At 36.4% G+C, this 26,911-nt stretch overlaps 1 protein-coding gene across 2 annotated transcripts; it reads left to right on the top strand.

Moving 5' to 3' along the window:
- Positions 1 to 546: 546 nt before the first annotated feature.
- On the top strand, positions 547 to 26,641 carry arhgap31 (Rho GTPase activating protein 31). Of its 2 annotated transcripts, none has more exons than XM_077206675.1 (12): positions 547 to 1,237; positions 10,230 to 10,332; positions 10,519 to 10,663; positions 12,044 to 12,126; positions 13,563 to 13,670; positions 13,971 to 14,113; positions 17,717 to 17,927; positions 18,148 to 18,272; positions 19,755 to 19,814; positions 20,362 to 21,162; positions 22,201 to 22,337; positions 23,404 to 26,641. In XM_077206675.1, exons 1-12 carry the CDS (start codon positions 1,138 to 1,140, stop codon positions 25,624 to 25,626), a joined length of 4,239 nt encoding a protein of 1,412 aa, XP_077062790.1. In that variant the 5' UTR covers positions 547 to 1,137; the 3' UTR covers positions 25,627 to 26,641. The 2 variants fall into 2 exon arrangements, with proteins under 2 accessions (XP_077062790.1, XP_077062791.1); XM_077206676.1 differs by having other exon boundaries at positions 633 to 1,237; positions 17,720 to 17,927.
- The last annotated feature ends 270 nt before the right edge of the window (positions 26,642 to 26,911 follow it).

Genomic DNA, 26,911 nt, shown 5'->3' with positions numbered 1-26,911 from the left:
TTATGATGGATTTTCATAATTCTGGGACAAAGTAAAACAATACAAATCTAGACATAAAAGGCATTTGAAAAGTAGCAAAAACTATGAAAAATAAGTCACAGTTAAAAGGTTTCCAAGACAGAAAATCTGGAAAAAGGTATCTGTTAGTTTTAATAAAAATCAGGCCGTGGGACATAGAAGTGCCTGTAGTTGAAGACACACTCAAAATGGCTAACTAGCCGTGGTTAACGGGAACCTTGTGTTTCCCCCCTCTCTCTGCTCTGTAAACTTCTCCAGTTTTTTCTGCACCCTCTCTGTGTATCTGGTTCTGCCTTTCTCTCTCCCTCTCTCCCCCCATCTTACTGTCCCTCTCCCCAACGTCCTTCTCTTGGTCTGTTTTTGTTTTCCAAACAAGGTTCCCTTTACAGGAAATTGTGTATTCTGGAAGCGTTCAGGAAGGCAGAGAGCAGGTTTCCTGTTGGAGCCATGGCTACAAAAAAGAAAAAAGGAGGGAGGAAGAGAGAAAGCGGGGTGGCCGGTGGGGGGGTTGGGTGAAAGGGGTTCGGTAATGTCCAAACTGGTGAAGAATAAGCAGGCAGTTATTTCTCTCTCCTCCCCTCGCTCTTCTACCCTCCCCTTTGCAAAAAAGTTCTGACATTTCAAGCCTCCACTCAACATCAGCACGATGACCTCCTGAACAACGTGGAACGAAAAAGATAGATAGATAGATAGATAGATAGATAGATAGATAGATAGATAGATAGATAGATAGATAGATAGATAGATAGATAGATAGAAGTGGAATGGACAGGAAACTGTCTCCTCTGCAAAGCTTCTCGGTGGGACAGAAGCTCGTGTCGTAACTTTTCTCCTCAGTCTCGACAGAATCTCACCTCTCTCTGTTCAGGGCTGAAGGGAGGAGAGATGATGAAGTGACGCTGGGCGTGAACCGCTCGAGTTCTTCGCCCACACCAGATCTTTGGTGGCTCAGTCAAGATGTGAGCGGATGATTTCTTTTGTTTGACACTGTGGACTTCCTGATTTGGGGCTTTTCCTTTCTTTTCGAGGGCATTCCCCCCTTCCCATCCAATGCGTTGTGGGACCAATGGTTGATTTTAAGGTGTATTCACTCTGATCTGGATACGTTACGGAAGCCTGATGAAGAATAAGGCTGCCAAGCTGAAGTCCAAAAGGAAAGGAACTGAAAATGCGTTCGGCTGTGACTTGACTGAACATCTGCAGAATTCAGGACAAGACGGTAAATTCCTCTTTTCCGTACTCACTCCTCCTCTTGCCATTCATATAACGGCTGCCTCTTTTTTCAAAGCCCCAGCAGTCATAATAAGTTGACTTTATTAGGAGCCCACACCAGAGCAGAAGCCTGGGCCTCTGCGTAAACATTAGCTACGTGTAATAAACCAACACCCATTTCGGTTGCTGGTTGGCTGATGTGTCTATGTTTTTGTTGCCATTGAAACAGAAGATACTTTATTCTTTTGAGTCCTTGCGGTGGACACTTTTCCTCTTGCCTTAAACCATTTAACTGGAAGGTATTGCCTAGTAATCTCCACTTTTTGAGTGTGTTAATGGGTATAAAACAAATCTGAATGTAATCTTAACCTGTTTAGTGCTCATACACATAAGCATTAAAAGAAAATAAAGAGCAAAGGAAATGTTCAGAGGAAGAGGAAGGGGGAAAAGAGGAGGAGAAAAGGGAGGACTCAGTTTTAAAGATATACTGTCCGTGTGAAATGCCGACATTCAGTTTTTGTAATATCACTACATTTCTCATAAGGCTTTTAAACTATAAGCACCGGTTCCTCTCAAAGTGATTGTGTATTAATGAGAATATCACTTAATTTATGTCCATAATATTTCGATATGCCATTAGACATTCTTCATTTGTAAGCTCAAAGTGGAGTTTTTGTTTCCATCCAGTACATCAGTTTCGGTGTGTTATGATTATACATTTTTGATGGATATCAACAATAACCTCTTCATGCTGATCCAGAAGCAGCTTTTCCTCTCCGTTTCCCAAGCTCTAACATTATAAGAGACAAAACACAATGCTGATCTGGAAACAGTGCGGTGCCACCCGTAGTTTGACAGATGCATGTGACTTGACCGAGTTCATCTGAAGCCTGTAACTGTGAAACAGTCTTTTGTTTAAGATCCTGTCGGCTCACATGTTTTGATCGTTGAGGCAAGAATGACCGTAAATGCTCCCGAGATATTTATTGGAAACTTTATTTTAAAACTGTGCAAATTATTTGATTCCTTTTCTGTGTTGAAGTAAGATTATATTCTATAGTAATATTGTTTAAAAAATTAACTACAGTAAGAAAACACAATTGTTAACCATTACTAATAGTTGCATCATTCTTTATTGTGACATATCAACAGCAATTAATTGATTTTCTTTCATTACTTAAGCATCTTAGTTTTTTTCCCTCATGCCACACAGGCGTCTTTGGCTAGTTATGTTTAGACATTATATGAGCACAAAATGGATTTATACCTTGTGGATAGATATAAGTGCTAACTAAGTAACATCCACCAACCCCGCTGTGTGATATCAAATAGTGTTTCCAAAACAATGTTTTGGCAGGAGTTAAGCAGGAAAGTCAGAATCCATTTTGGATGACTTATATTCACTATCCTGAAAGGCCTGCTTACTCCTTCATGAATTTGTAAGACAGTTTTGCAGGTTAAGCTGGTAAAGAAGCCTCGTGTTGGACACCAAAACACCAGTATCCCATATGTGAACCAACCTCCAAAACACAACATGTGTTAGTGTTCTCGACAACATATGCTTTACTTCTCACTGTCAGCATCTCCTTCAGGTGGAATTTACTAAATACACCAAATGAAAGCTAAAGCAGTTTAGTTCTAAAGTTAAAACTAAAGCAATCATTTATCAATGATTGTAAAACACTCGAAAAGTCTCTCTCTCTGCCAGCAAGTCAAAATGAGAGCTTCCTCTCACAGAACAATCATTCATTCATCCGTACTGTTGGAGGTCTTCACTGAATCCCAAGAAGAATTTCTGCATAGTAAATGAATTGTTTTCCCAACATTAGCAATTTTACTTCCCTTTCTTTAAAATTCTTTTAAAAAATGATTTTGCCTTTACTGAGGGATGTATAGAAGCTTGTTTCCTCCACAGAATAAAAAATAAAAAAAGGTAATAACTTTTAATCTCACAATTTTGACCTTTTTTTTGTGCAATAGTGAGTTATGGGACTTTATAACTTGCAATTGTGAGCTTATATTTCACAATTCTCAGAAAAGGCCAGTATAGTGTCAGAAATAAAATCAGAACTGGGAGATATAAAGTCCCACTTGGGAGTTATAAAGTCTGAATAAGTTTATAATTCGCAATTGTGGGCTCTCACATTTCTGAGAAAAAAAGAATTGAGGATGTTGGAATTGCAAAAACGTTAGAAATGTGTGATATAAACTCAGAATTGCAAGAAAAAAATCAGAATTGCGAGATATAAAGTTGCAGTTACCTTTTTAACTGTCAGTTTATAACTCACAATTTTGACTTTTTTTCCTCACAATGCTGAGTTTATATCAGAATCTGAAGAAAAAAATCTGAATTGCAAGTTCTAAAGTCAGAATTGCGAGAAAGTCAATATTTTGTGATATAAACTCGCAATTCTGACTTTTTCTGCAGATTCTGTTACTTTTATTTTGATATTCCGTGGCAGAAACAAGCTTCCATAGGGGATGTGCTGTACAGTGCGTGTTGATTCAGTTACTCTATCTCTCTGTGGTTTTTCAGTTACTCTATCTCTCTGTAGTTATATTCTATTGATAATGGAAATCCCTTTATTGTTTTTAGATTAAGTGCTTTGCTACACATTTAGGTGAAAGATTTGTGCTTCAGTTTGTAGATAAGGGTAGATTAAGCATGGGAAGTGTATACTTCCTCAGACTCTGGATGGTTCATTGGTTCAGGGCTGCAATTGCTAATGTTGTTTCCTACCGTGCGAAGGCTATTTCATTATTTAAAGCAGAGCACTTGAATAATACTTTCAATTCTCTTCTAAATGGACCATGACCCATTGCAGTGCCTGGTAATTTATTTTGTGAACAAAGTATTTCACATTACGCTTAAAAAGTGTTAAGTCTATTACTCTATAGACCTTATGTAGCCCCGCCCCTTTTCTGTCATCGGTTTGTATTTCCACTTCAAACATTACAACGCTCATGATGTCTTTCATTACCTCTAAAATAAGTAGATCCACTTTACCAGCTAATTACTCTTCGACCGCGATGCCATAGAAATATACAGAGCTACTGCAAGAATGGAAGTTCAAAGTGAAAATTCTAATGCGCGCTTGTTTCTCTAAGATCTATACCTGTCCACATCTACCAAACAACAGATGCACTCTACTTTCTAAAATGTTGTCTGACATAAATAGAGTATCCTCACCATGTTATAGGCCTAAGAAAATAAACTTTGCTGAAAATCTCCATCAATCAAATTGATTTGAATAAAAAAACTTGAAATATATGCAAAAATTGGGTTTTTAAATAAAATGCTAAAACTATATAAGCTGTGGCCTAGTGTTTAGTTCACATGCTCTGATATATGTATATATATATATATATATATATATATATATATATATATATATATATATATGATAGTTCCATATCCTCCCACTTTTCCTCAAAATGTCCTAAGTTTTCTCAAGTGTTTCTGTCCAACAACAAAAAAAGGCCAATGAATAATTGCATTTTTTATAAATAATAATAAAATTAGGTTAAATTGAATTTGATTGTGGCTCGGAATCTGGCTGAAATACAAACTGAATTGAAACAAACTCTGTAAACAGTAAAATCAGATCCAAAGTTTCAATGTCCAAAAAGGACACAAATGTTGCGTGAAAGTAATCCATAGTGGTTTCTGAATCTATGCAACCACTTTGCATGATGAACAGACCCAAATTGATTATTCACCGTCAAATCAAATCACACAACGACATCAGTAACATCTAGTGTGATTGGTTCTTGTATGTCGTGACATCATGACACAAGTACCACAGAGGTTTGATGATATTGTTTGTCAACGTATTGAATCTAGGCCCGGTCTTTTTGGCTAAAGGGAAGAAATCCCTGTGATACTTCTTTGGACAAGTGGTTTGAAAAATGGATGGATCGTACTGGTGTAGAAACAATTTTCTCTCAAAAATTGCTAGTAAATTTCACGATTAATTCCAAAGAAATGGCATAACATCGAATTAAATGTGAAATTTTGAAGTAGAAAGTCTGAAATTGTATTTTCTTGTAAAATGTACTCAAATCTTGGCTTGGTATGGAACGCAATTTCTCCATTTGTGTTAAATGGTAGAAATAAGCACAGTAAAATAAAGATTATAAAATGACTTACAGTGATAAACTTCAGGATTAACCATGTATAGGCTACTGTGAAATAACTCAAAAATGCCAGCCCATCATGATACTGTCTGTTTAGTGTCCTCTAAACAAACCTAAAGCTTAAAGATATCATGGCTGAAGGTATGTAAGGAAGTGATGAAGTTGGGTGGGAACTTTCCAAAGGCCCTTTAGAATAAGAGGAAGTGTCATAAGTAATACCAGCTGCAAGGCCTGGGTGTGTCAGGTTTCCTCTGAAACAAACAAACCATTTTTAACTTCCTGCCCTGGCCCACCTTCTCCACAATAAGCAGGCCGACAGGATAAAGGAAGGACGGTGTAATACTGTAGTCTACATGAAACACCACAGTTTCAAAGAGAGAGAGAGCAGAAATGCACATACTGTACAGATTATTTAAAAGGTCAATACACAAAGAAAACTGTTTCTTATATATTTTGCAATGATGTAATTTGTTCTCGAATATTACTTTATGTAACTAAATTGTAATAAACATTTGGTTTACATATTTTCAGTATATGTAGGCCTCTCTTTTGTTCCTGGATACATAAAAACTGAAGATTACTTAAAGTATTAGCTTTAGTGTACAAGGTTTTTGGGGTTTTCGTCCATAACTGTCTATACTTTCTCACACAATGTGCAAAAAGCTACATATATACCCCCGAATCATCTCAAATGTGTCTCTTCTAGAGTTTCTCAACAATGTCTCAAACTGTGTTTAAAGTCTACAAAGTTTAAAGAGATTTCACTCGGAACTTTCACTGTTGTTCCTCAGATTTTCCATAAACATCAAAAATCTGAGCTGTCTTATACACATTAATTATATAGCTCTATATTTCTGTGTGTCGTTGATTGTCACTCCTGTAATTGCTTGTTCTTCTTATTCTTCTGCCATTGAAGTCAATGGCAGCCCATAGAACTGTATGGTAAAAGGTTGTGGAATTTTGCAGTCTTTAAAAAGGCATAGTTCACGCAAAAAATTAAACTTCTGTTATCATTTACTCCCCCTCAAGTTGTTCCAAACCTATATGAGTTTCTTTCCTCTTTTGAACACAAAAGAAGATATTTTGAAGAATATATGTAACCAAACAGTTGACGGTAGCCACTGAATTACTATGGAAAATACCATGGAAGTCAATGGATGCCGTCGACGGTCTGGTTACTAACATTCTTTAAAATATATTCTTTTGAGTTCAGCAGAAGAAAGAAACTCATACAGGTTTGGAACAACTTGAGGGTGAATAAATTATTACAGAATTTTCATTTTTGGGTGAACTTTCCCTTAAATTCAAACCACTAACTCCTCAATATTTCAATTATATTTATGCTGCTAATAACTTTTGAACTGTAAGGCCTAGAAACGGCCGGTTCACTTTTTGATACATTGCATAAACTACTTTAGCATATTGCTTTTGAAATAATAACCTGGGGTGTGTTTCCAATTTACAATGTAACTTACTTTTTTGGATTGTTAGAGTGATTAACTAGCTATAACTGTTTCCTGAAATCGTGGTTGCACTTCCAGTGTTTAATCCACGTTGGTTCAACAAAATAAGACTGTCATTAATGATGTCATGCGCAGGTGGAGTAATAACTTCTGCAAGTTAGTCGATTCTAGATCACAGTTAATGTCAAATTATCATACATCTGAACAAACAACAGAAAGTCTTTCAGTTTTTTTTTTTTAAATAACTTTAACAATTGTAGGCTATACGCTTTACTCCTTATACCTGTGGTTCATTCAGTCAGCAGCGTTCTCCAAGTATTTTCTCTGAAATGCTGCTGTAACAAATAAGGCTTCATTAATTTCCTTCCCCATCATTTTACTTTATTTGATGTTTGGTTCATCGCAGCCAGGTTCCCTCTCTTTAAAGGCATGGTTCACCCAAAAATTAAAATAGTTTGGAACAACTTCAGGGTGAGAAAACGATGACTGGATTTTCATTTTTGGGTGAACTATCCCTTTAATGCACGTTCACACCAAAGACGATAATTATAACAATAAAGATATAGTTCTAAAAAACGTTCTGAATATAAAAGAATAGCAGAGTCCACATCACTTCACAACTATAACGATAACCACATCATATTGTTGGAATCACTTTCAGGGCGTTTTTTCTGCTGATGAACAATAAAAACATTGACAGCCAATCAGAATCCATTCTGCTTTAAAGAACTTGAGAATTTAAAGGGATAGTTCACCCAAAAATGAAAATTCTGTCAGTGATTACTCACTCTCATGTTGTTCCAATCCCGTAAGATCTTCGTTCATCTTCGGAACACAAATTAAGATATTTTTGATTAAATCTGAGAGCTGGATCACTCCTCCATACTAGCCCATAGGCTTCTTGAGGGATTGAACTTGCCGGCCTCGAAAAGTTATTAAAGACATCGTTAAAATAGTCCAAGTGACTACAGTGGCTCAATCTTAAGTTTATCAAATTACGAGAATACTTTTTGTGTGCAAAAACCCCCCAAAAGTAATGACTTTATTTCAACTTTTCAGTTCCTTCTCTCTGGGCCTCGAGTCAGGTTACTAGTTTAACAGCGTATGATCTGTTGTTGTACGTCGTTATTTATGTTTGTTTTTGCGCAAAAAAAGTATTCTCGTCGCTTGATAAACTTAAGATTGAGCCACTGTAGTCACTTGGACTATTTTAATGATGTCTTTAATAACTTTTCGGGGCCGGCAAGTTTCAATCCCTCAAGAAGCTTATGGAGGAGTGATCCAGCTCTCAGATTTAATCAAAAATATCTTAATTTGTGTTCCGAAGATGAACGAAGATCTTACGGGATTGGAACAACATGAGAGTGAGTAATTACTGACAGAATTTTCATTTTTGGGTGAACTATCCCTTTAAAGCGGCAGACGATAAAAACTGCAGCGCACTCTTAGAATAAATGCAACGTTATCATCAGCTGATGTGGATGCAGTTATCATTATAGTTATCTTTATAGTTATTGTTCTTGGTTTAAACGAGCATTTTTATTTGTAAATGCATATAACTCTTAATTGGAATGAGATATTTTTGCCAAATTTAAAGAACACATAGAAAAATGGCAGGGCTAGGCCACTTAGTGGCGCTGTAACAGCAAAACATGAAAACATGAAAACGACTTTAACTGAACCGTTGGTCCGACTGAGTTCAAAATTGGCATGCAGTGTCTTTGTTGGAGTTGCTGTCATAGTTCATGATGAAAGTTCTCATCTTGAGATATGTGGTCTGAATTTTAATGGCAAGGTGTCAAAAAAGATCTGATTAAACTTTCGGCCAAAATGGCATGTTCCTGTAGGAGAATACTATACATAGAAAAGGATGAAAAATTACTGTAAAAACGTGTTGTGTCGTCAAAGTGCGCACAACCAAACCATACACATTTCCCCAGACTCTGTCTAAAAAAGCATTATTATTATTATGGGTTGCACTTCATTGTACAGTACGTGGTAGGTTTAGGTTATGTTTAGGGGTAGATTTGGGGTTAGTAGTCCTACCTAGTTATTACCCAGTTAATGTTACATTGTATGTACATGGGAAACAGGACTGTAAAATAAAGTGCTTATTATTATCATCATTATTTATAAGTACTTAATGCAGCTTTTCCTGCATATTAATGTGGCAGTAATAATAAATGCATTACATATTGCGTTTTCACAATCGGTTTGTTGCAGTTTCAAAGGTGTAGATATTTTCATTGTTTTACTCAATCATTAAACAATCGTTTAAAAGAAAAGTGTATCATCTACTCAGCCTAATGCCTTTCTAAACTCATATGACTTTCTTTCTTGTGTGGAACACAAACTGAGATATTTTAAAGAACTTTCATGCTGTTCTTTTTTTTTTATACAACGAAAGCTTACAGTGACTGGGGGATGACAAGCTCCAAAAAGGTTAAAAACAACAACAACAACAATCAAACAACATCAAAAAAACATAATAAAGTCCATACAACTTTTCTGCTATATTCCAAGACGCCAAAATAACATTTGTCTGAGGAGGAGGAGACTGACATTTAAATAGGTATTCACTGATAAATAGTATTTAAATCTCATTCATGCTCCATACAGTATAGTGTTGAAACTTGCTGCATGTCAGGTTGCAAGACATCATTGGTACTCATGTGTCTCTTGATAGATTATGACATGCAATAACTTATGTTTCACCGACCTAATTTTGCACCCGGAGAAAGGAGTTTCTCACACCTGAGGCCAACACAGTCTCATGACAGTGCGTATCTATACCACGAATGTTAGTTCTCGTGCCATTTAAACGCCAAAAATGTTTTTTGCGTGTATATGCTACGCACTGAAATCCCCTTGGGTAGGATTAGGGGATTGCGTGCGTATTACACGCCATAAAGTGCGTATCATGTACTCGCAAAAACTCTTTTAGGCATATAAATGGCACGAGGAATAACATTCGTTGTATTGATACGCACTTTCATGATAAAATCACACCTGTCAGTGCTTGAAGTAGGAGTCTGTATGCAGTACCTGCACTTCTTCATCTACAGATTACCACCAAATATTATTGTGCAATTTTTTTTCTTCTTTTTTTTTTTAGCACAAAAAGCTATCATGTGGCCTCAGAAGACTTGGAATGTAGCGCAAAAGACATAATTATGATACTTTTATGGTATTCTTTTTTTTCTACGGTGTGAAATGAATAAAATAAGCACAAACATTCTTCAAAATATCTTAATTTGTGTTTCTTGAAAGACAGAAAGTCATAAACGTTTGGAATGATATGAGGGTGATTAAATGATTCTTTGAATTATTCTTTCAATAAATTGAGCTTTTTTGACACATCTGAATGACCATTGATGAATTTTTCCGGTTTTTGTCTAGTTCCTCACGTCCTGAAGACTTGTGCAGACTTCATAGAGAAACATGGGATTGTGGATGGAATCTACAGACTCTCAGGAATCACATCTAACATTCAAAGACTCAGGTTGGCCAGTTTTTAGACTCACCACTTCATGCATACAATTTTGTTGGAACTTGGATGGAGGGAAACTCTCGCAACAATCAATTCTTTGTAATAAATGCGTGTTTCTCTCTCTCTCTCTCTCTCTCTCTCTCTCTCTATCTCTCTCTCTCTCTCTCTCTCTCTCTGTGTGTGTGTGTGTGCATACAGACAGGAGTTTTGCTCTGAGCTCTGTCCTGACCTCACTAAAGAAGTGTATCTTCAGGATATCCACTGCGTTGGCTCTTTATGTAAGCTGTACTTCAGAGAGCTTCCCATCCCTCTCCTCACCTATGAACTCTACAAGAAATTTACAGTAAGTTTGTGAGCAAGAAAAACAAAAGACTAGAGCAGAATAGAATAGAAGAATGATATAGTTGCATCTGATACAGTGGCTTAGTGTCTTAAATAAACAGGTCAAAATTCAGTGTTTGTGTACAAGTGACATTTATTTTAAGGACAGCGGATACAGAACTTGACAAAGATATTGTACAAAGAAGACAGGGGGAAAGAAAGCAGCCAAATGTAGACAGGAAAGGAGGAGACAAATAAATTGAAAACACCTTAAGAGTTCAGTGATGCAAAGAGGTTAAAACTTCAAAAAGTGGAAAAAATACCCTATAAAGACTACTGAATCAATTTCTAAGACCTCTAATTTATCAACAAGATAAAAACGTTGCTGGAAAAACTACTACTTCATCAGTTTCTTCTTCTACTTTAACACCCTCTGATTGATAGTTCATAATTTTATGAACTAAATTTAGTATAATCTTTTTGCTGTGAAATCTTATAAAAATGAATTTAAGAATAACTATTATACTAATGTTTCAAGATAAACACTGGACTGGACTGAAGCAACTTGGGTTTCCTTGATTATCCACTGATCATCCATTCTTTTTTAGCAAAATCATGTTAATCTGGCCTTTGAGGAAGGTTTATTTTTTCATCTCTCAATCATTATTAATGTATTGAATTGCATCGCTTTACCCCCACAGTAAAAACTATGGAGCTTTGATCATAAAACAAAGCCTTTAAATATCATCTTAAGCCTAGGTAGACACAGAGACAACTAAGATTTTTTTAAATTTTATGCAAGTAGCTGCGATAATGTTATAAAGATCTCATTGATTCACATTACAAGCTATCAGAATTTCATCCCACTTTATGTCCATTTAAATATATCAACTGCTCCAAACTACATATTTTTGCTCAGTTTAACTTCTTGAGTGTGCATTCCATATTCTCACTATATCATATATGAGCCATAAAAGAGATGTATCAAATATAATACTCAAATAAAGCAAACTTTTTTATTTTGTCTAAAGGTTTAATAAACTGCATGTTCCATTTAAATATATATATATTTTTCAGACTATTATTTAATATGTCAGGCTTTACAGTGTTAAAAACAATAAAAGTTGAATGTGTAAGTGTTTCCTGTAGTTGTATAAATAATAGGGCATAAGCATTTGGTTAGTTTTATCTGGACCACTGCAACTAACTACCATATTTGAAATGATTTTTAGCTATATAAATACAAGTGATGTCCAGGTGATCCATAATGAACATATTGACAGATGTGTGTCCATGAACAAAAATGAAAAACATTGAAAAACAATGTTCTCCTTCATCCAGGAATTAATGTTCCTGTTTTTGTGCAATTAATGCTGAATTAATGCTGTGTTTTTGTGCAAAGGCTGCGATGTCAGTGAAAGAGGAGCAGGAGCAGCTCCGAAACATCAGGAGTGCTATAAACCAACTTCCCGTTTCACACTTCAGGTACAGCTAAGGCTTATTTTAATATCTGGCTCTATTCTGTAAACTCGATCTGTCTATTTACTCCCGCGCCATTCTACACCTGTATGACTTCTCTTCTGTTTGGAACACAAAAGGTGAAAGTTTGAAGAATATCCTCGAGTCTTTTTAATTTAATGAAAGTTAATAATAATTGGGACTGTCAAACGACAGAAAAGCATCATAAAAGTAGGCCTATCATAAAAATATTTTATTTCTTATTGACTAAAATCTTGACATCAGCCCTAGTTCTCGTATTGCGACAGAAGTTATTCATGATACATTTATTCCTTTGACTTAAAGATCACAAAATCTAAGGTACGATTTGAGGTACGTTTCCCGTGACTATTATTGCTGCTTATCGTCCATGATGCGTTATTGGACAAATAAACTAGCTAGTCACAAATGTTTCTCGAAACCACAGTAACTTTGCCAAACATTAGTTGTTCGAACCACATTGGTAAAAAAATAAAAAAAAAGAACTTGTTAATAACATCTCGCGGGTGGTGGAGTAATAACATCTGCTAAGATTGAATTAATGTCAGATTGTTATTGTTAATTTCATTCCATTGCAATGAAAAACGAGCATAATCTATTTAAAGTGATAGTTCACCCAAAAATTTAAAAAGTAAGCATTTTTTTTTTCTTCTGCTGAACACAAAAGAAGATATTTTGAAGTAACTGAGGTAACCAAACAGTTGATGGACCCCATACTATGAAAGTCAATGAGGCCCATCAACTGTTTGGTTACATCAGTTACTTCGAAATATCTTCTTTTGTGTTCGGCAGAAGAAAGAAACTTATACAGGTTTGAAACAACTTGAGAGTGAGTAAATGATGACTGAATTTTCATTTTTGGGTGAACTTTCCCTTTAAGTTAATTTGTCATAACAAACTGTAGTTCTTAACACACAACTTTGCGATGATGTCTACGAATGTTTGTTACAGTGAATAACGATTTAAGTGTCAGTCTGCTCAACAGACTAAGTTATTTAATTCAATTCAATTCACGTATATTTATATAACGCTTTTCACAGCCACAAAAAAGTTATGACTTACAAAGACAAGTCATATTAACTACTTTTATGGTACTTTTAAGGTGCTTCCTTTTTGCAAGCTCTCTTCATTGGAATTGCTTTGAACAGAGTACATCAGTCCGATTTTCTCCTTTTGTTTTCCACAGCAAAAAAGTAAGTTATACAGATTTACATAAAATGAAAAAATGCAAGATTTTAATTTCCAGGTGAACTGACCCTTGTTGTAAAAATACCAAGTCAAAGTGTACTGTAGATGTAAACCTGAAATGAAATGATTTGACTTTTCAACTATGTAACTTGAAATGAAGACATGGTGAATAATGAGTAATAAACATTAAATTAAATATAATGGCTTTATGGCTGTATTTTGTTGTGCTTTCCTAGAACTCTGGAATACCTCACCAAACATTTGGCACATTTAGCTACCCTCAGTCACCAAACCAACATGCATGCTCGCAATCTTGCCCTGGTGTGGGCTCCCAATCTACTCCGGTGAGTTTTACTTTCATTTCATACACTAATTATCCATTCTCTACATAATTCTGTATGAGAGTCATATAAGTGGTTATACCACAAATATGTCCACAGGGAACTCATATATACAATTATATAATTATCATATTCATGGTATTATTATACTTGTCTGTTGATGACGAATGGGCTACGTTCTTCAGAGGCATTCATGCTATTATATGTTATTATTCCTCACAAAGATGGATGATTTATTCATTATCTTCAGTGCAATCCACCAAATAAACATGCTTTTCTAAGAACTCTTTTCTTTTGGTCTAGCTCCAAGGAGGTGGAGGTGCCCTCCTGCAATGGTGATATAGCGTTTCAGGAGGTGCGGATCCAGCAGTCAGTTGTGGAGTTCATTCTCAACCACACTCAGCAAATCTTCAGCCAGGAACTTCAGCCCTCCAAGTCCAGAGAAGGTACATCTAGCATTAAAGGGATAGTTCACCCAGAAATGAAATGAATTCTGTCAGTATTTACTCTCCCTCATGTTGTTCCAACCCCGTAAGACCTTCGTTCATCTTCGGAACACAAATTAAGATATTTTTGATTAAATCTGAGAGCTGGATCACTCCTCCATAGGCTTCTAAGGGATTGAAACTTGTTCCCCGAAAAGTTATTAAAGACATTGTTAAAATAGTCCAAGTGACTACAGTGGCTCAATCTTAAGTTTATCAAGCGACGAGAATACTTTTTATGCGCAAAAAATAAAAAAATAACGACTTTATTTCAACTATTCATTTCCTTCTCTGTGGACCTCGAGTGAGTTCACGTAGTGTGATAGCGTAGTGTTTCTGTGTTGTACATCACACGGAGGCCCACAGAGAAGGAAATGAATAGTTGAAATAAAGTCGTTATTTTTGGGTTGCGCACAAAAAGTATTCTCGTCGCTTGATAAACTTAGGATTGAGCCACTGTAATCACTTGGACTATTTTAACGATTTCTTTAATAACTTTTCGGGGCCGGCAAGTTTCAATCCCTTAGAAGCCTATGGACTATATGGAGGAATGATCCAGCTCTCAGATTTAATCAAAAATATCTTAATTTGTGTTCCGAAGATGAACGAAGGTCTTACGGGGTTGGAACAACATAATTACTAGAAGTAATTACTGACAGAATTTAAATTTTTGGGTGAACTATCCATTTAAACTGTTGTAGCATTAGCCTGTAAACTGTCAGTTTGCCGGTAGAGGTTTTTTTCCCCATCACATATTTTAGCTCCCTTTCGGTATCATTTGAAAGCTTTAACACTCAATATTTATCCAGTGAAAACCGCTTTGAAATTGCACATCGCCTTAACATTGAAACAGAACTTTAAATCCTTTAGGCGGGCAACATTTTTTTGTGATATCAACTTCAAATTTGTAACACAACTTGGTTAGACATATGGCTTTGATTTTCTAGCAATTTTAGGGTACGTTTACACGACAACGATGTACTGAAAACAGAAACTTTTTTATGTGTTTTTTCAATCTTATTCCAAAGCATTCATGAATTACAACCATTTAAGTTCGGATCTATGCTCAAAAAGGGGTATGACACATCAAGTTGTGGGATAACAGGAGCAATGTAGTCACAATGAACGGACTATGCACTGTATCTCTAAATAGCTGTGCTGTGTGAGCAAAGATGCCAGATGTTGTTGGTATAGTCATTTTAAAACCTTCATTCAGAAATGAAATGTGTCATTTTTGAATGAGAAGAGAAGCAGTGAGAAGATCTTTTGTTTTTTTAATGTAAACCATCTGGGCATATTCTGTAACCATGCTGTACAAATCAAAACAAAATATACAGTAATTGGAAATTACAGCTCATTAAGGTAATTAGCATACGGTTGTAGTCTATGCTCAGTGGAAAGCCATGCGGTCTCACACAGCTTGTGATAATTTGATCAGGGGACTTGTGCTTGCTTTATCCCATTTTCCTAAAGCGTTTGCATTAGGCTCTGCTTTTCTAATAATTCTTCTGTTTAGAAATCTGCCTACGAGTGTGCTTACCAGAAATAAAGTATGTCATATTAGTATGATTACAATTAAATGAGCTGAGAACACGCAAGTAATGCACAATACAATTTTCTTTATCACCTTTAGGGTTACAAGTCTGACTCTCTAACTATTGGGCAACTAATGCACAATACAATTTTCCTCTGGGTGTTTGCATGCATTAATAATATCTTCTAAATAAGTTTGACTGTGCTATTCGTGACAACTGTGATGATAAAGTCAGGAAATGGGTCTTAGATGTGGAGTGGGGTGTGTACACAATGGCATGAGATCTGCAGCCAAAAATGGACAAGCAAAACAATAGGCAAGTTACACATAACAAAAAGCAAACAGGGAATGGCTGCAAACAAGCAATTGTATTTTAATTAGTTGTTTACCGTGTTGAAGCTGTATACAGTTATCTACCTGTGTTTTCAGTAGATATTGTATGATGAAAACAGGGTACCGCTAATTAAAGCTAAAAATACTAATAACATGTTTGTTAATTGAAATAAAGCTTAAATAAAATCAAATATAAATGTTAGAAAATTAGAAATGTTGCCTCAGTAACTTTTTGAAATAAGTGTAAGTTGAATTACTAAATATAAATTTTACTTTATTCATTTTATTTAAAATAAATAAAACTAAAACTGAACTTAAAATGAAGTAAACCTAAATAATAATAATGAAAATGACAACGGACATTACTAAATTACTATAAATTGAACTAAAAACTACTGAAAACTGAACATATGAAAATAAAACCTAATTCAAAATATTAACTCTTTCCCTGCCAGCATTTTTTTAAAAAAATTACCAGCCCCCGTCAGCATTTTTGATCACTTTCACAAAACTTTCATGGCCCCCAGAATATTTTATTTCCTATATATCCGTACATTTGAAATATATCAAAAGAAGGGACAGAGCTTCTGCTTTAAAGGAGCATTGCGTAGCTTTTTACTTAAAAAAATCTTTAAGATAGAATTTTCATTTGTACATTTATGAGCCAACCATAATGTAATAGAAAGAATGACACCTTAATGTCCACCCTGGTTGCCTCTATCAGCCTGTAGGCTCAATTGTGTGTGGAGGAGTCGGGTCCGAATTGTCGCGCGAAAATTCACAAAATGTGACGCCATTCGCGCTCTCGTCTACTTGGGCTTACATCCGGCAAACGTTAGCAGTAAGTAACGTTAGTGTTTCAAATGGACTCTGCGGACGGAAAGAAGCGACCAGCCTCCAGAACAATCCAGACACCCACGGAAACTCCTCGTAAGTTTAAAAAAAAGAAAAAAGCCTTATCTAGTGCGGCCAAAATAGAGAGTGACCGGCGTCGGGCAAAGACAAGACAAGAGTCAACATCGGAGCGGCATTTGATTCTTGGAGGGAGCACCGGTCAGCGCTGGGAATAAAAACAGACCACGAGCTGGCTTTCTTTTTACTGCAAAGGTAAGACATAGTTACAACTCTCTGGTTGCTGTGGTCGTGCTCATACGAGCGTGCGCACCGAGAACGAGCATGAGACTGTCTGCAGTTTCTCTAACGGCCACTGGTGTCAGTAACGGTTAGAAATTTCAGAACCTACGCAATGCTCCTTTAAAAAAACCAAAACGTTTTATTCTAGCTTCATGCATTCTGTTTTTATCAACACTTGAAGTGTCATAAAAAAAAAGTTTCATAATTTTGAACAAAAAGCTGAGAATTACCTCTGTTCATTGTCTCTCTGGAATGAATCTGTGAGTTGAATTACTTCAAAAACAGCAACGTTTTACAACCTCCTCGCTGAGTAATGTAGTGAGTGTGCAGCTGCGCAATCAATCTCCACTCTCTGTGTGCGAGTGACGTGTGTGTGTGCACTTCAGTCGAGTATTCAGACAGACCATGGGATAATAAAAACTGCAAAATAACACTGGATGAAAATACGTTTTAAATGACATGCATGCAGCCATGACTTGATGATCTAGAATAAGCTTGTGCCTACACAGGCTTTTTAGTGATGCAGAGTTACATGCTACATCACACTGTTTTTTATGGTTTAGTAGGCCCTAGCATGGCCTGTGGGGAGAAGTACGCCACCTTGCCTGCCAGCACACAGTGCGGCCCCATGAAGCTCATGAGTCTTGAGGAAGCACAGGCTCGCTCTCTCAGTCCCAACCACCCAGCAATGAGAGAGAGGCAAAGAGAGAACAGCCTTCCAGATACCAGCACTGCTGCGATGTATCATACAGTAATAGATCTGTCTGACAGCAGGTATGATACATATATATACCATACATTTATGCACGCCTACACACTCTCCTAGCATGTGTTCTTTAGGTTTAAACATTAACAGTGTTGAAACTGTATAGTCACCGTTTACAGTAATCCAGTAATGCTTTTTAAAACTTAGAAACAGCATTTGTTAAACATTTCTACATTTTAACAATTTCTATTACATTCTCAAACATTCATAAACCTTCTCACAACACAGAAGAAAATTCTCAGGAAAATCTAAGAAGTGGAAGTCCATCTTCAGCCTTGGACGATCGGTCATCGACTCCAAAGGGAAACTGAGTCGCAATGGGAGTGTCTTTATGAGAGGACAAAATTCCTCAGGTAAGAAAGAAACATTCAAAAAACAATAACAAAGATAAAAATGGGAAGCTCTTTGTTCAGTTTGACTAAAAGCAAATATCACCGTCAATAGAAAAAAAATTAAAAGATTTTTTTAAAATTTTAAATAATATTTTTGCCTGATGTACAGACTTGTTGATATGCAGAATACATACTTGCTTTACTGACTGCAGAGATTATTGTGGGTTTTATATATATATATATTAGTACATAACAAAAATATGCATATTTTAAAAAGACAGCACAATAAACATTAAAGTCGGCATGAAACGGAAGTTGTGATCGTCTTTTCTTCCCTATAGTGACTAGGGTTGGGTATCGTTTGAATTTTAGCAATTCTGATTAGGTAAAACATTTTTTTAAATCAAACATTTAGATATCAGTCATATTTATTCTGTGCCGTTTTCCAAAACACTGTTGCAGCTGAATACTATAAACACAAATCAGCAGCCTGAACACATTACTCCAGAAAGCTTTACTCAAGAAAACTTTATAGATGAATTCAAAGTTCAGGTGCAGAAATTAAAATCAAATGTAATCAAATGTACACTGTATAGATTTCTTTTCATAAATAAAATATAAATCAATCCTTGTTAAAGTTGCAAAACTTATTCAGTCAAGATCAGTGAGTAATTTTAATTTTCTTTTCTTTTTTCTTTGTTTAACCTTAATAACACATCAGGTATATTAGGCTGCTGTCACTTTAAGAGCTGCACGGATCCAAAATACAGTTATCAATTGTCTACATTCACTTAAATCATAACCAACTGTGTTTATTAGGATATTTTGACATTAAGTTGTGTGTCTTGGCCCGTTCAAGACAAGTGCAAGAAGATACGAAAGAGAACTCGATTCAGTATTTATGCACTATATGAGAGGCTGCTTTTTGCGCGTACTCTTTGGATGTGTGTGCTCACAGAAAACAGCACACGAGTGCTGAGCTCAGTTCTCTTTCGTGTCTTCTTGCGCATTAATGGTTTAAAATGGTTTGTGGGTGTCCTATCGAATCCATGAATGAATTTGTGCTACCCGCTCAGATTTTGCAACCTCCCATTAAAACAGGTAGCACAATTCGACAGGGAAAAATGCTATCTATCAGATTGTGCTACCAGCATCATTCATGTGGTTTGAGGCTTTATTTTTCGCACATACCTACCCCTACCTTAAAATAATGCAAATGCAGTGTCGGTAGCACAATATTATAGGTAGCATTATTTGGCAGAACACCTGTTGTCGTACCCAACTCTATATAGGGCGGGACTTGATTTTGTCTATCGGGAATTGATTGGATTGTTGTGGTTTGCTATTGGGGCTATCTCATGTGAGTGACAGGTTACCCCGCCCTCAAAATTATATTTTCGTATCATAGCTAATTTAGCTTTTGTTTATGATAAAATTAAGCTGTAAAAAGCCCAGAAATGTATATATATATTTTGTTTAATGCTTGTTTCCTCTCTTAAACAGAAAAAACTGCTATACGGCCATCCAAAAGCATGGATTCTCTCTGTTCTTTTCCAGCAGCAGGTGGGGCTAGATCTCCATAAATATACTTACCTCAGTGTGCTGTCATTGTGCCTTTTATTTTTGCTTAAAAAATTAAACCAAAAGGTTTGTACAGATACATATAATATAAATGAATATAAAAATACATATTAAAAAGTTTGTAATTAATTCACTACATTAATTAAGGTGTCAGTGTGGCACTTGGCCTATAAGCAAGTTATAATGTATTGTATTACATAATAGGCTCGTGACAGGTTTATATATCAAAGAAGGCTTTTATCTGTTTATTAATCTGTGTATGACTGAAATATAAAAAGTAAAAACCAGCTGGTTTCAAGTGGATGTATTTGATGGAAGGCCTATAACTTTAACTAAGGTCTTCCTTTGACAAACAGTGCAAGTTTAATGCTCTATTTTATTAATTCTAATAAAAAAAATCGGTTTGATATTGTGTTATGTCATACAAACATTTTAAAGTGTGGCTGTAGTGTGAGAATGCTTTTTGGGACTGCTGTATTTGTGGCTTTCAGGTATCACCACCAGTTTTCTCTTTTTCAATCCCACTCAGATGAGGACAAAGTACCAACAGAAGGAAGCAATGGCGTCTTTGTCCCAGTTCTTAAATCCCGCACCCTGGGCTCAGATATCAACTACAACCAGAACGAAAAAGATCAAAATTCAGACTTAGATCCTCATAATGCTTCAGGAGGATGTCGGAGTGAGAAAAAAGAAGGAGCATCAAATGCCTCTTCTTCATCACCATCTTTATCCCCACTGCAGAAAACTCTTCCAGAACAGCTGAAAGTTTTCAAAGGTGACGACCGCAGCGGCTGCCAGCCCACATCTCCTAAAAACCGTCGGATGTTGTATTCTGGATCTGCCAATAATGGATCATCTAGACCGTCTTTTCCAGGCAGCCTGTTTCCGCTGGAGTCTTCACCGCGGCACCAACGGAAGGCCCTCAACATCTCGGAGCCGTTTGCAGTGTCTGTACCTTTGCGTGTGTCTGCGGTTATTAACTCTAACAGCACCCCCTGCAGGGCTCCTGGCAAAGAACGGGACAAGGGTTTAGGGGGACTCTTTAAGCCTCCAAAGGAGGCTGGACCTCTGGAAGCCCATCGGAATGAAAGTATTGGCACTGCTGGATTCCCTGTCCACATCAGTGGCAGCAGTGGGAACTTTACATTCACAGACTGGGAGACTGGACTAGCAGCTCACACCAACAGTGCTGGGTACCGAGAGCACCCGCTTAGTGACAGCAGTGGAGGCAGCGGATGCAGTATCTATAGCAACAGCAGCTCTTTCCCCATGGAGAAGGAGGATCAGACAGGGGATATTACGGATGTGATCACTCTGGGGACAACAAAGAGTATGACGATTGTTGTGTGTGTGTGCGTGTGTGTGTGTGGTTCAGGTATTCCCTACATTATGCAGACAAAATATATATAAAATTTTGGTCCCCATGAGGAAAACAGATTATAAAGCACACTAAATGAATTTTAGTGGAAATGTAAAAATGCAGAAAGTTTTCTATGATGGGTAGGTTTAGGGCTAGTGTTAATGTAAGGGAAGAGGATATAGAGTTATACAGTATAAAAACCATTATATCTATGGAAAGTCCCCTTAAAACATGACGTGTGTATGTGTGAATATAAGTGTATTTTAATTTAGTGAGAATAATTTTAAATCTGCATTTGTAAGTTGATTAATTACATTTTAATGTAGATTTTAAAAAACAGTAAAACACTGACATACTCTTTTACACTTTCATTATCATATACACTGCCCGTCCAAAAAAATAAAAGGTCGCTGTTTGGATTTTAATAGCAAATGCATAAAAGAGTCTATGATTGGATCATTATTGAAGTGATTATTCTAGCATTATATGTTTGGAAACAGTTATTTTAACCCTAATTGATGGAGTGTGTAGCTTTTCATGTAGGAAGACACATCATGGCTATATTCCAGGATGACAATGTCAAGATTCATCAGCCTCAAACTGTGAAATAATGATTGGGAGGAGCTCACGCATGAATCGGCTCCTCCGAGTCCAGACCTTAAATTCATTGAAAGTCTTTGGGATGTGCTGGATGAGACTTTACAGAGTGCTGGACTCTTGCATTGTCAATACAAGTTCTTGACCAAAAACTGATGTGCCTCTTGATGGAAATAACATCACAACATTTATTTCCATCAAGAGGTGCATACAATTTTGGCTTTTTTCACTCTTTTTTTTTTTTTGGCCGGGCAGTGCATTATCAGATTTATTGAGCAGTTAGATAAAGTAGAAAATAATTCAGATCTACATTTTTTAAGCAAAGGTGAAATGTGCAATTTTTCAAAGGTGAAAAATTACACACTGCACCTTTAACTCTACTACCCTAACTGATTATCTGTACTTTCTCAGGAAAGGATGCAAAAGTGAGAGAGCTGATAGCCAGTGTGGAGAATCTTGAACCTCAGGTGTCATCTGAGACTATAGCAATAGGGGAAGAACTGGAAACTACATCTACACAACAAGAAATAGCAAATTTGGACAAACTGGTATGATTTGAATTGATAAAACATCAATTAAACAGAATTAATTGTACCCCTGTAGTTTTTAATAAGATTGAAGTACTACTAGTATATAACAAGACCAAATAATTTAACTGTAAAACATGCCAAGATGAAAAGATAATAGTGATATATATTTCTATTATTTTCTATTTTATTCAGTTCCATGGTATTCTGTTCTATTCTATTCTTCCTCACTTAACTCCCAAATTAAATTTAGGTCATAATTTATTATTAAATTTTTTTTAAAGGGATAGTTCACCTCAAAATGAAAATTCTGTCACCATTTACTCACCCTCATGTCACTTCAAACCCATAAGACTTTCGGTCAACTTTCATTCAACTTAAATGAAGATATTTTTAATGAAACCTGAGAGATTTCTGTCCTTCCATTGTAAGTCTAAGTAACCAAAACTTTGATGCTTCAAAGAGTTCATAAAGACATTCTAAATGTACTGTGTGAATCAGGCGGTTTAATCCAAGCCTTCTGAAAAAGCACAATGGTTTTATATGATGAACAGATTTAATTTAGGCTTTTATTCACATATAAACATTGATCAGTTAATGTACATAAATCACTCAAATAAGGTAAATGGAAGCTCAAGAATGTTTGCTTTACGTGTGAGAACCAATGAAGTTTGATCTTGATGTGCATCAATCGAGTACGGTTAAGCTTTCATTTTCCATATTTGAGTGCTTTATGTATGTTTGTTTATATGTGAATAACAAATGTTTAAAATAAAGCAATCGTGTCTTTTCAAAAGACTGCGTAATTCATATTGATTACATTACAATTTTTATGAAATGTTGAACTGTCAAAGTTTTGGTGACGGAATCTTCATTTATGTTCCAAAGATAAACAAAAGTTTTATAGGTTTGGAAGTACATAATGACATGATAAATGATAATAGATTTACATTTTTTAAGGTAAGTAACCCTTTAAGCCCACTGTCTTAGAAAGACATAACTGTGGCTTCATAAATATGAATGGAACAAATGCCTTTAACCAGTCGTCACCTATTTTTTCTTATTTTTGTTTCTTTGTGCTTGACAGGAAGTACTCAACGAGGTGTCATCGTCTGGCATGCATAAGAAAGTTTCAGTCACTGAGACTAAAACAAATATGCTAGATGAACAAGTGAAGCCCAGCTTCACCAAAATGACTGAAAACGAGGACAAGCTAAGTGGTCAAACACGGAGAAGAAGTAGTTTGCCCACAAATACTGCATCGTCAAAGGGACTCTTTATAGACCTTACCAAAAACGTAATGTTTGATCATTCTGGTGCTACTACGTTTAATTCTGTCATGAAGCATTTGCCTGAAAGATTGTTGTCATGTGATGGTGGCTGGAATTACTTGGATAGTGATGTTGACAGGACAGACCACAAGAGACTAGAGTCACAAAACATAGTAACAACCAGTCTACAGCTTTCCCCATTTCTCCACCTAAAGGAAACAGATATTCTCCAAGATGCAGAGCCATGCAGTGAGGAGGAACCAAGAACAGATCCTGTCGAGAAAGACAACACTTCCAAAAGTGACTCGAGAGATCATTCAAGCAGTTATGTAAAATCAGATATTCAGAGTGCTCTTCACTCTGACACAAAAGAATCATTAGTAACAAAGGATATTTGTGAAAAAGGAAATAAGGAGGTTATTGATGAACCCAGGAAACTTGATTTAGCAGGAAGAATCAAGGGAAGTTTAGAAAGACTCTCAACTTGTCTGAACGAACAGCGTTTCACATTGGAAATTTTGCACCAAGATGACGTAGACACATGGGGGAGTAATTTGGGTGGTTTGGATCAGGTTGAACCATGGGAAGACTTGTGTTCTGCCAAGCAGTGGGTGACAAGCCCTCTGCACTCACCAAAACTTGAGGACCTCTTACCTATGCCAAAAGAGACTATGCCAGGTCATGCAATTCACAGCCAAATTCTTGATAAGCCAAAAGTGGACGAGTTGCCCAACAGGAAGAAGGATGAAGCTAAAGAACCAAGTGTGCTTATTGACATTACATCATCTCAAACAGAGGCTGCTCTAACAACCTGTGAACTTGTAAACTTTGTAGACCCAACAGGAAACAAAAATGCAGACACAGATGTAGCTTGCTCGGCACAAGTAACAGCAAATTTTGACAGCGATAACCGCAAGTGGATGGGAGACAAAGTTGACAAACTTGAGGTTCCACAGGTCAAGATATCGAAGACATTAACTGATTCAGACGAGACCACTGAACTGCAAGACTTGAGCAAAGCTAAACAGAAGCGCTCTTCTCCCTCTCAGAGATTTCACCGACAGACATCCCACGAGTTCTGCATTGTGGAGAGAAGTCAAGAAAACATTAAACCTAAACTCAGGCCATGCTCCCTAAACCTTGATTTAGGACACCAGGGTTTCAGAGACATCTCAAATAGTCAGTATCTGAAAAGTGCAAAGCAATCAATCGCACAGGAATGGGCGGCACATGAAGCCAAGCATGGAAGCTCATCTCTAGAGTTGGAGCTATTCCTGAGTGGCTCCAAGGGACCTATGCGACGCAACTCTGCACCAGTCAGCGTGTCATCAGTTCGCACAGCATTCATGATCAAAACCTGCCAAGCTAAAGCTGTTCCTGTTATTCCACCAAAAGTTCAGTACAGCCACATACCTCATGCCCTACTTGAGGGGAGCTCTGATCAAGTCAGTAAGAGTACACCTGAAAAGAAACCTGCCAAGTGCAAGTTGGGAAAACCAGGTTCTGCACTTGCCCTCCAGAAAGTCAAAGACAACATGAAGGAGCTGCCAAGCAGTGAACCACCATTAGGGGTTCAAAGACAGAAGCCCACAAACAATGCGACATGCAATGAGAATTTCAAGCCAACATCCATTCCTGATCTTCCAGTGTTGAGAAGGAAGCGATCTGCAAATGGAGACACCTTTATGGATCGTCCTAGACCTGAGCGCTCAGCGCTTCTTCAGAGATCGTCCTTTAGAAATCGCCCAAGACCTCAAAGTCTCATCCTGTTTAGCCCCCCTTTTCCAATCATGGACTACCCTCCGGTAGGGGAAGATGGTAAACTAGTCCTATCTCCCATTAAAGCTGAAGCCTCACCGTTTGACGTCTATGCAAAAGAACTAGCTGAAAACCTCAAAACTCCTGAGGGGGTAACCTTGCGTAATAAAATGACTTTGCCAAAGAGTGGACAAAGGCTTGAGACCTCAACCAGTTGCTTTTACCAGCCACAAAGGAGGTCAATGATATTTGACAACAGAAGTAACAGGCAAATCGAGTGAGATAAGACTGACTTGCTATTGGCCATCATGTGATAACTAGCAAACTTCTAGCTTATCAAATGTGCCCTAGTGTCAGTATACCCTATAGAACACATTATGATGCTTGGAAATCAAGGTGCTGTTAATCTTGATAATCAGAATGGTAAGTATTAAGCTTTGTGTAAAATGATGCTGCTGCTAAGGATTTATATCAGAGATTTTTTTTCTACCTTTGCAAGTAAAACTGAAACATGCCTAAGGATAAACCTGGGAAACTTAGCATGCTCCTACTGTATATGTAAATACAAACTGTACAAGCACATCTCAGTTTAAATCGACTCAATTCCCTTCCTGTGGAGCTGAAGGTCTTTGTGTCTGTTGTTACTTTATCATGATTGGATCATATTATGTTTACAGTTGGAGCATTTATAAAGTATCTACAAATCTGCATGATGGGATTAGGTGTTCAACATGCCAGCCAATGAGAAAACAAAACTATTAAAACAGTGACAAAATATAAACAAAAAACAAACATTTATTTATTCAATAGTGTCTGGTTTTGTCATACAAAACTGTATTCTAAAGAGTAAAAATCACTTTGTACAAATGTTTGGGGTAAAAGTCCAATGATTTGAAGATAAAGTTTTAAAGGTCAATGTTCTTGAAAAATTCAAACATTGCTTCTAGCTGTGTTCTCTTCTCTAGTGGATATAGTAGATGCATTTTTTATATATATATTTTCAAATCTCCTGATTACTTGGTTAACTGAAGTGTATGAAACAAATATGGTGAGGTTTCAAAAAATAAGAATATAAAGAAACTGTCCGTATTTTATATAAACCATAGAGCAGAGAAGTTTTGAAAATTTATTTTGAAGCAGGGTGAACGAGACTTTGAAAGATCATGATGATGATGTTGTCAGTTATTGTAACCCAAGAGCACTAACTTTGTAATATGTTCTCTTTGTATTCAGTCACATTGGATTTATTGTATGTATTCCATTGTAAACAAAATAATAAAAGTCTTTCACATGTAATGTGTACCTTGTGACATACACTTAAGCGTTTCAATGCCAAATTTCTATTTGCATATTTATAATGTAAGGGAACGCAGATCTTAAATGTAAATTATATATATAATTTATATATATAAATATATTATATATATATATATATATATATATACACACACACAAGGGAATGGGGTAAGTTTGGCCACTTACCTGCAGTTGTCTTTTAGGCAAATATAAATGATAATAAATAGAAGCAAATCACATCTGATATTTCAGGATGTGTGCAAAAATGGA

This window comes from Siphateles boraxobius, unplaced genomic scaffold, assembly GCF_051911475.1.
Source record: "Siphateles boraxobius isolate OS27281-9 unplaced genomic scaffold, OSU_SipBor_1 56, whole genome shotgun sequence".
Classification (NCBI taxonomy): Eukaryota; Metazoa; Chordata; class Actinopteri; order Cypriniformes; family Leuciscidae; genus Siphateles; species Siphateles boraxobius.
Note: the sequence above shows the minus strand (reverse complement) of the source record. Positions and strands in the feature narration are given on the sequence as shown.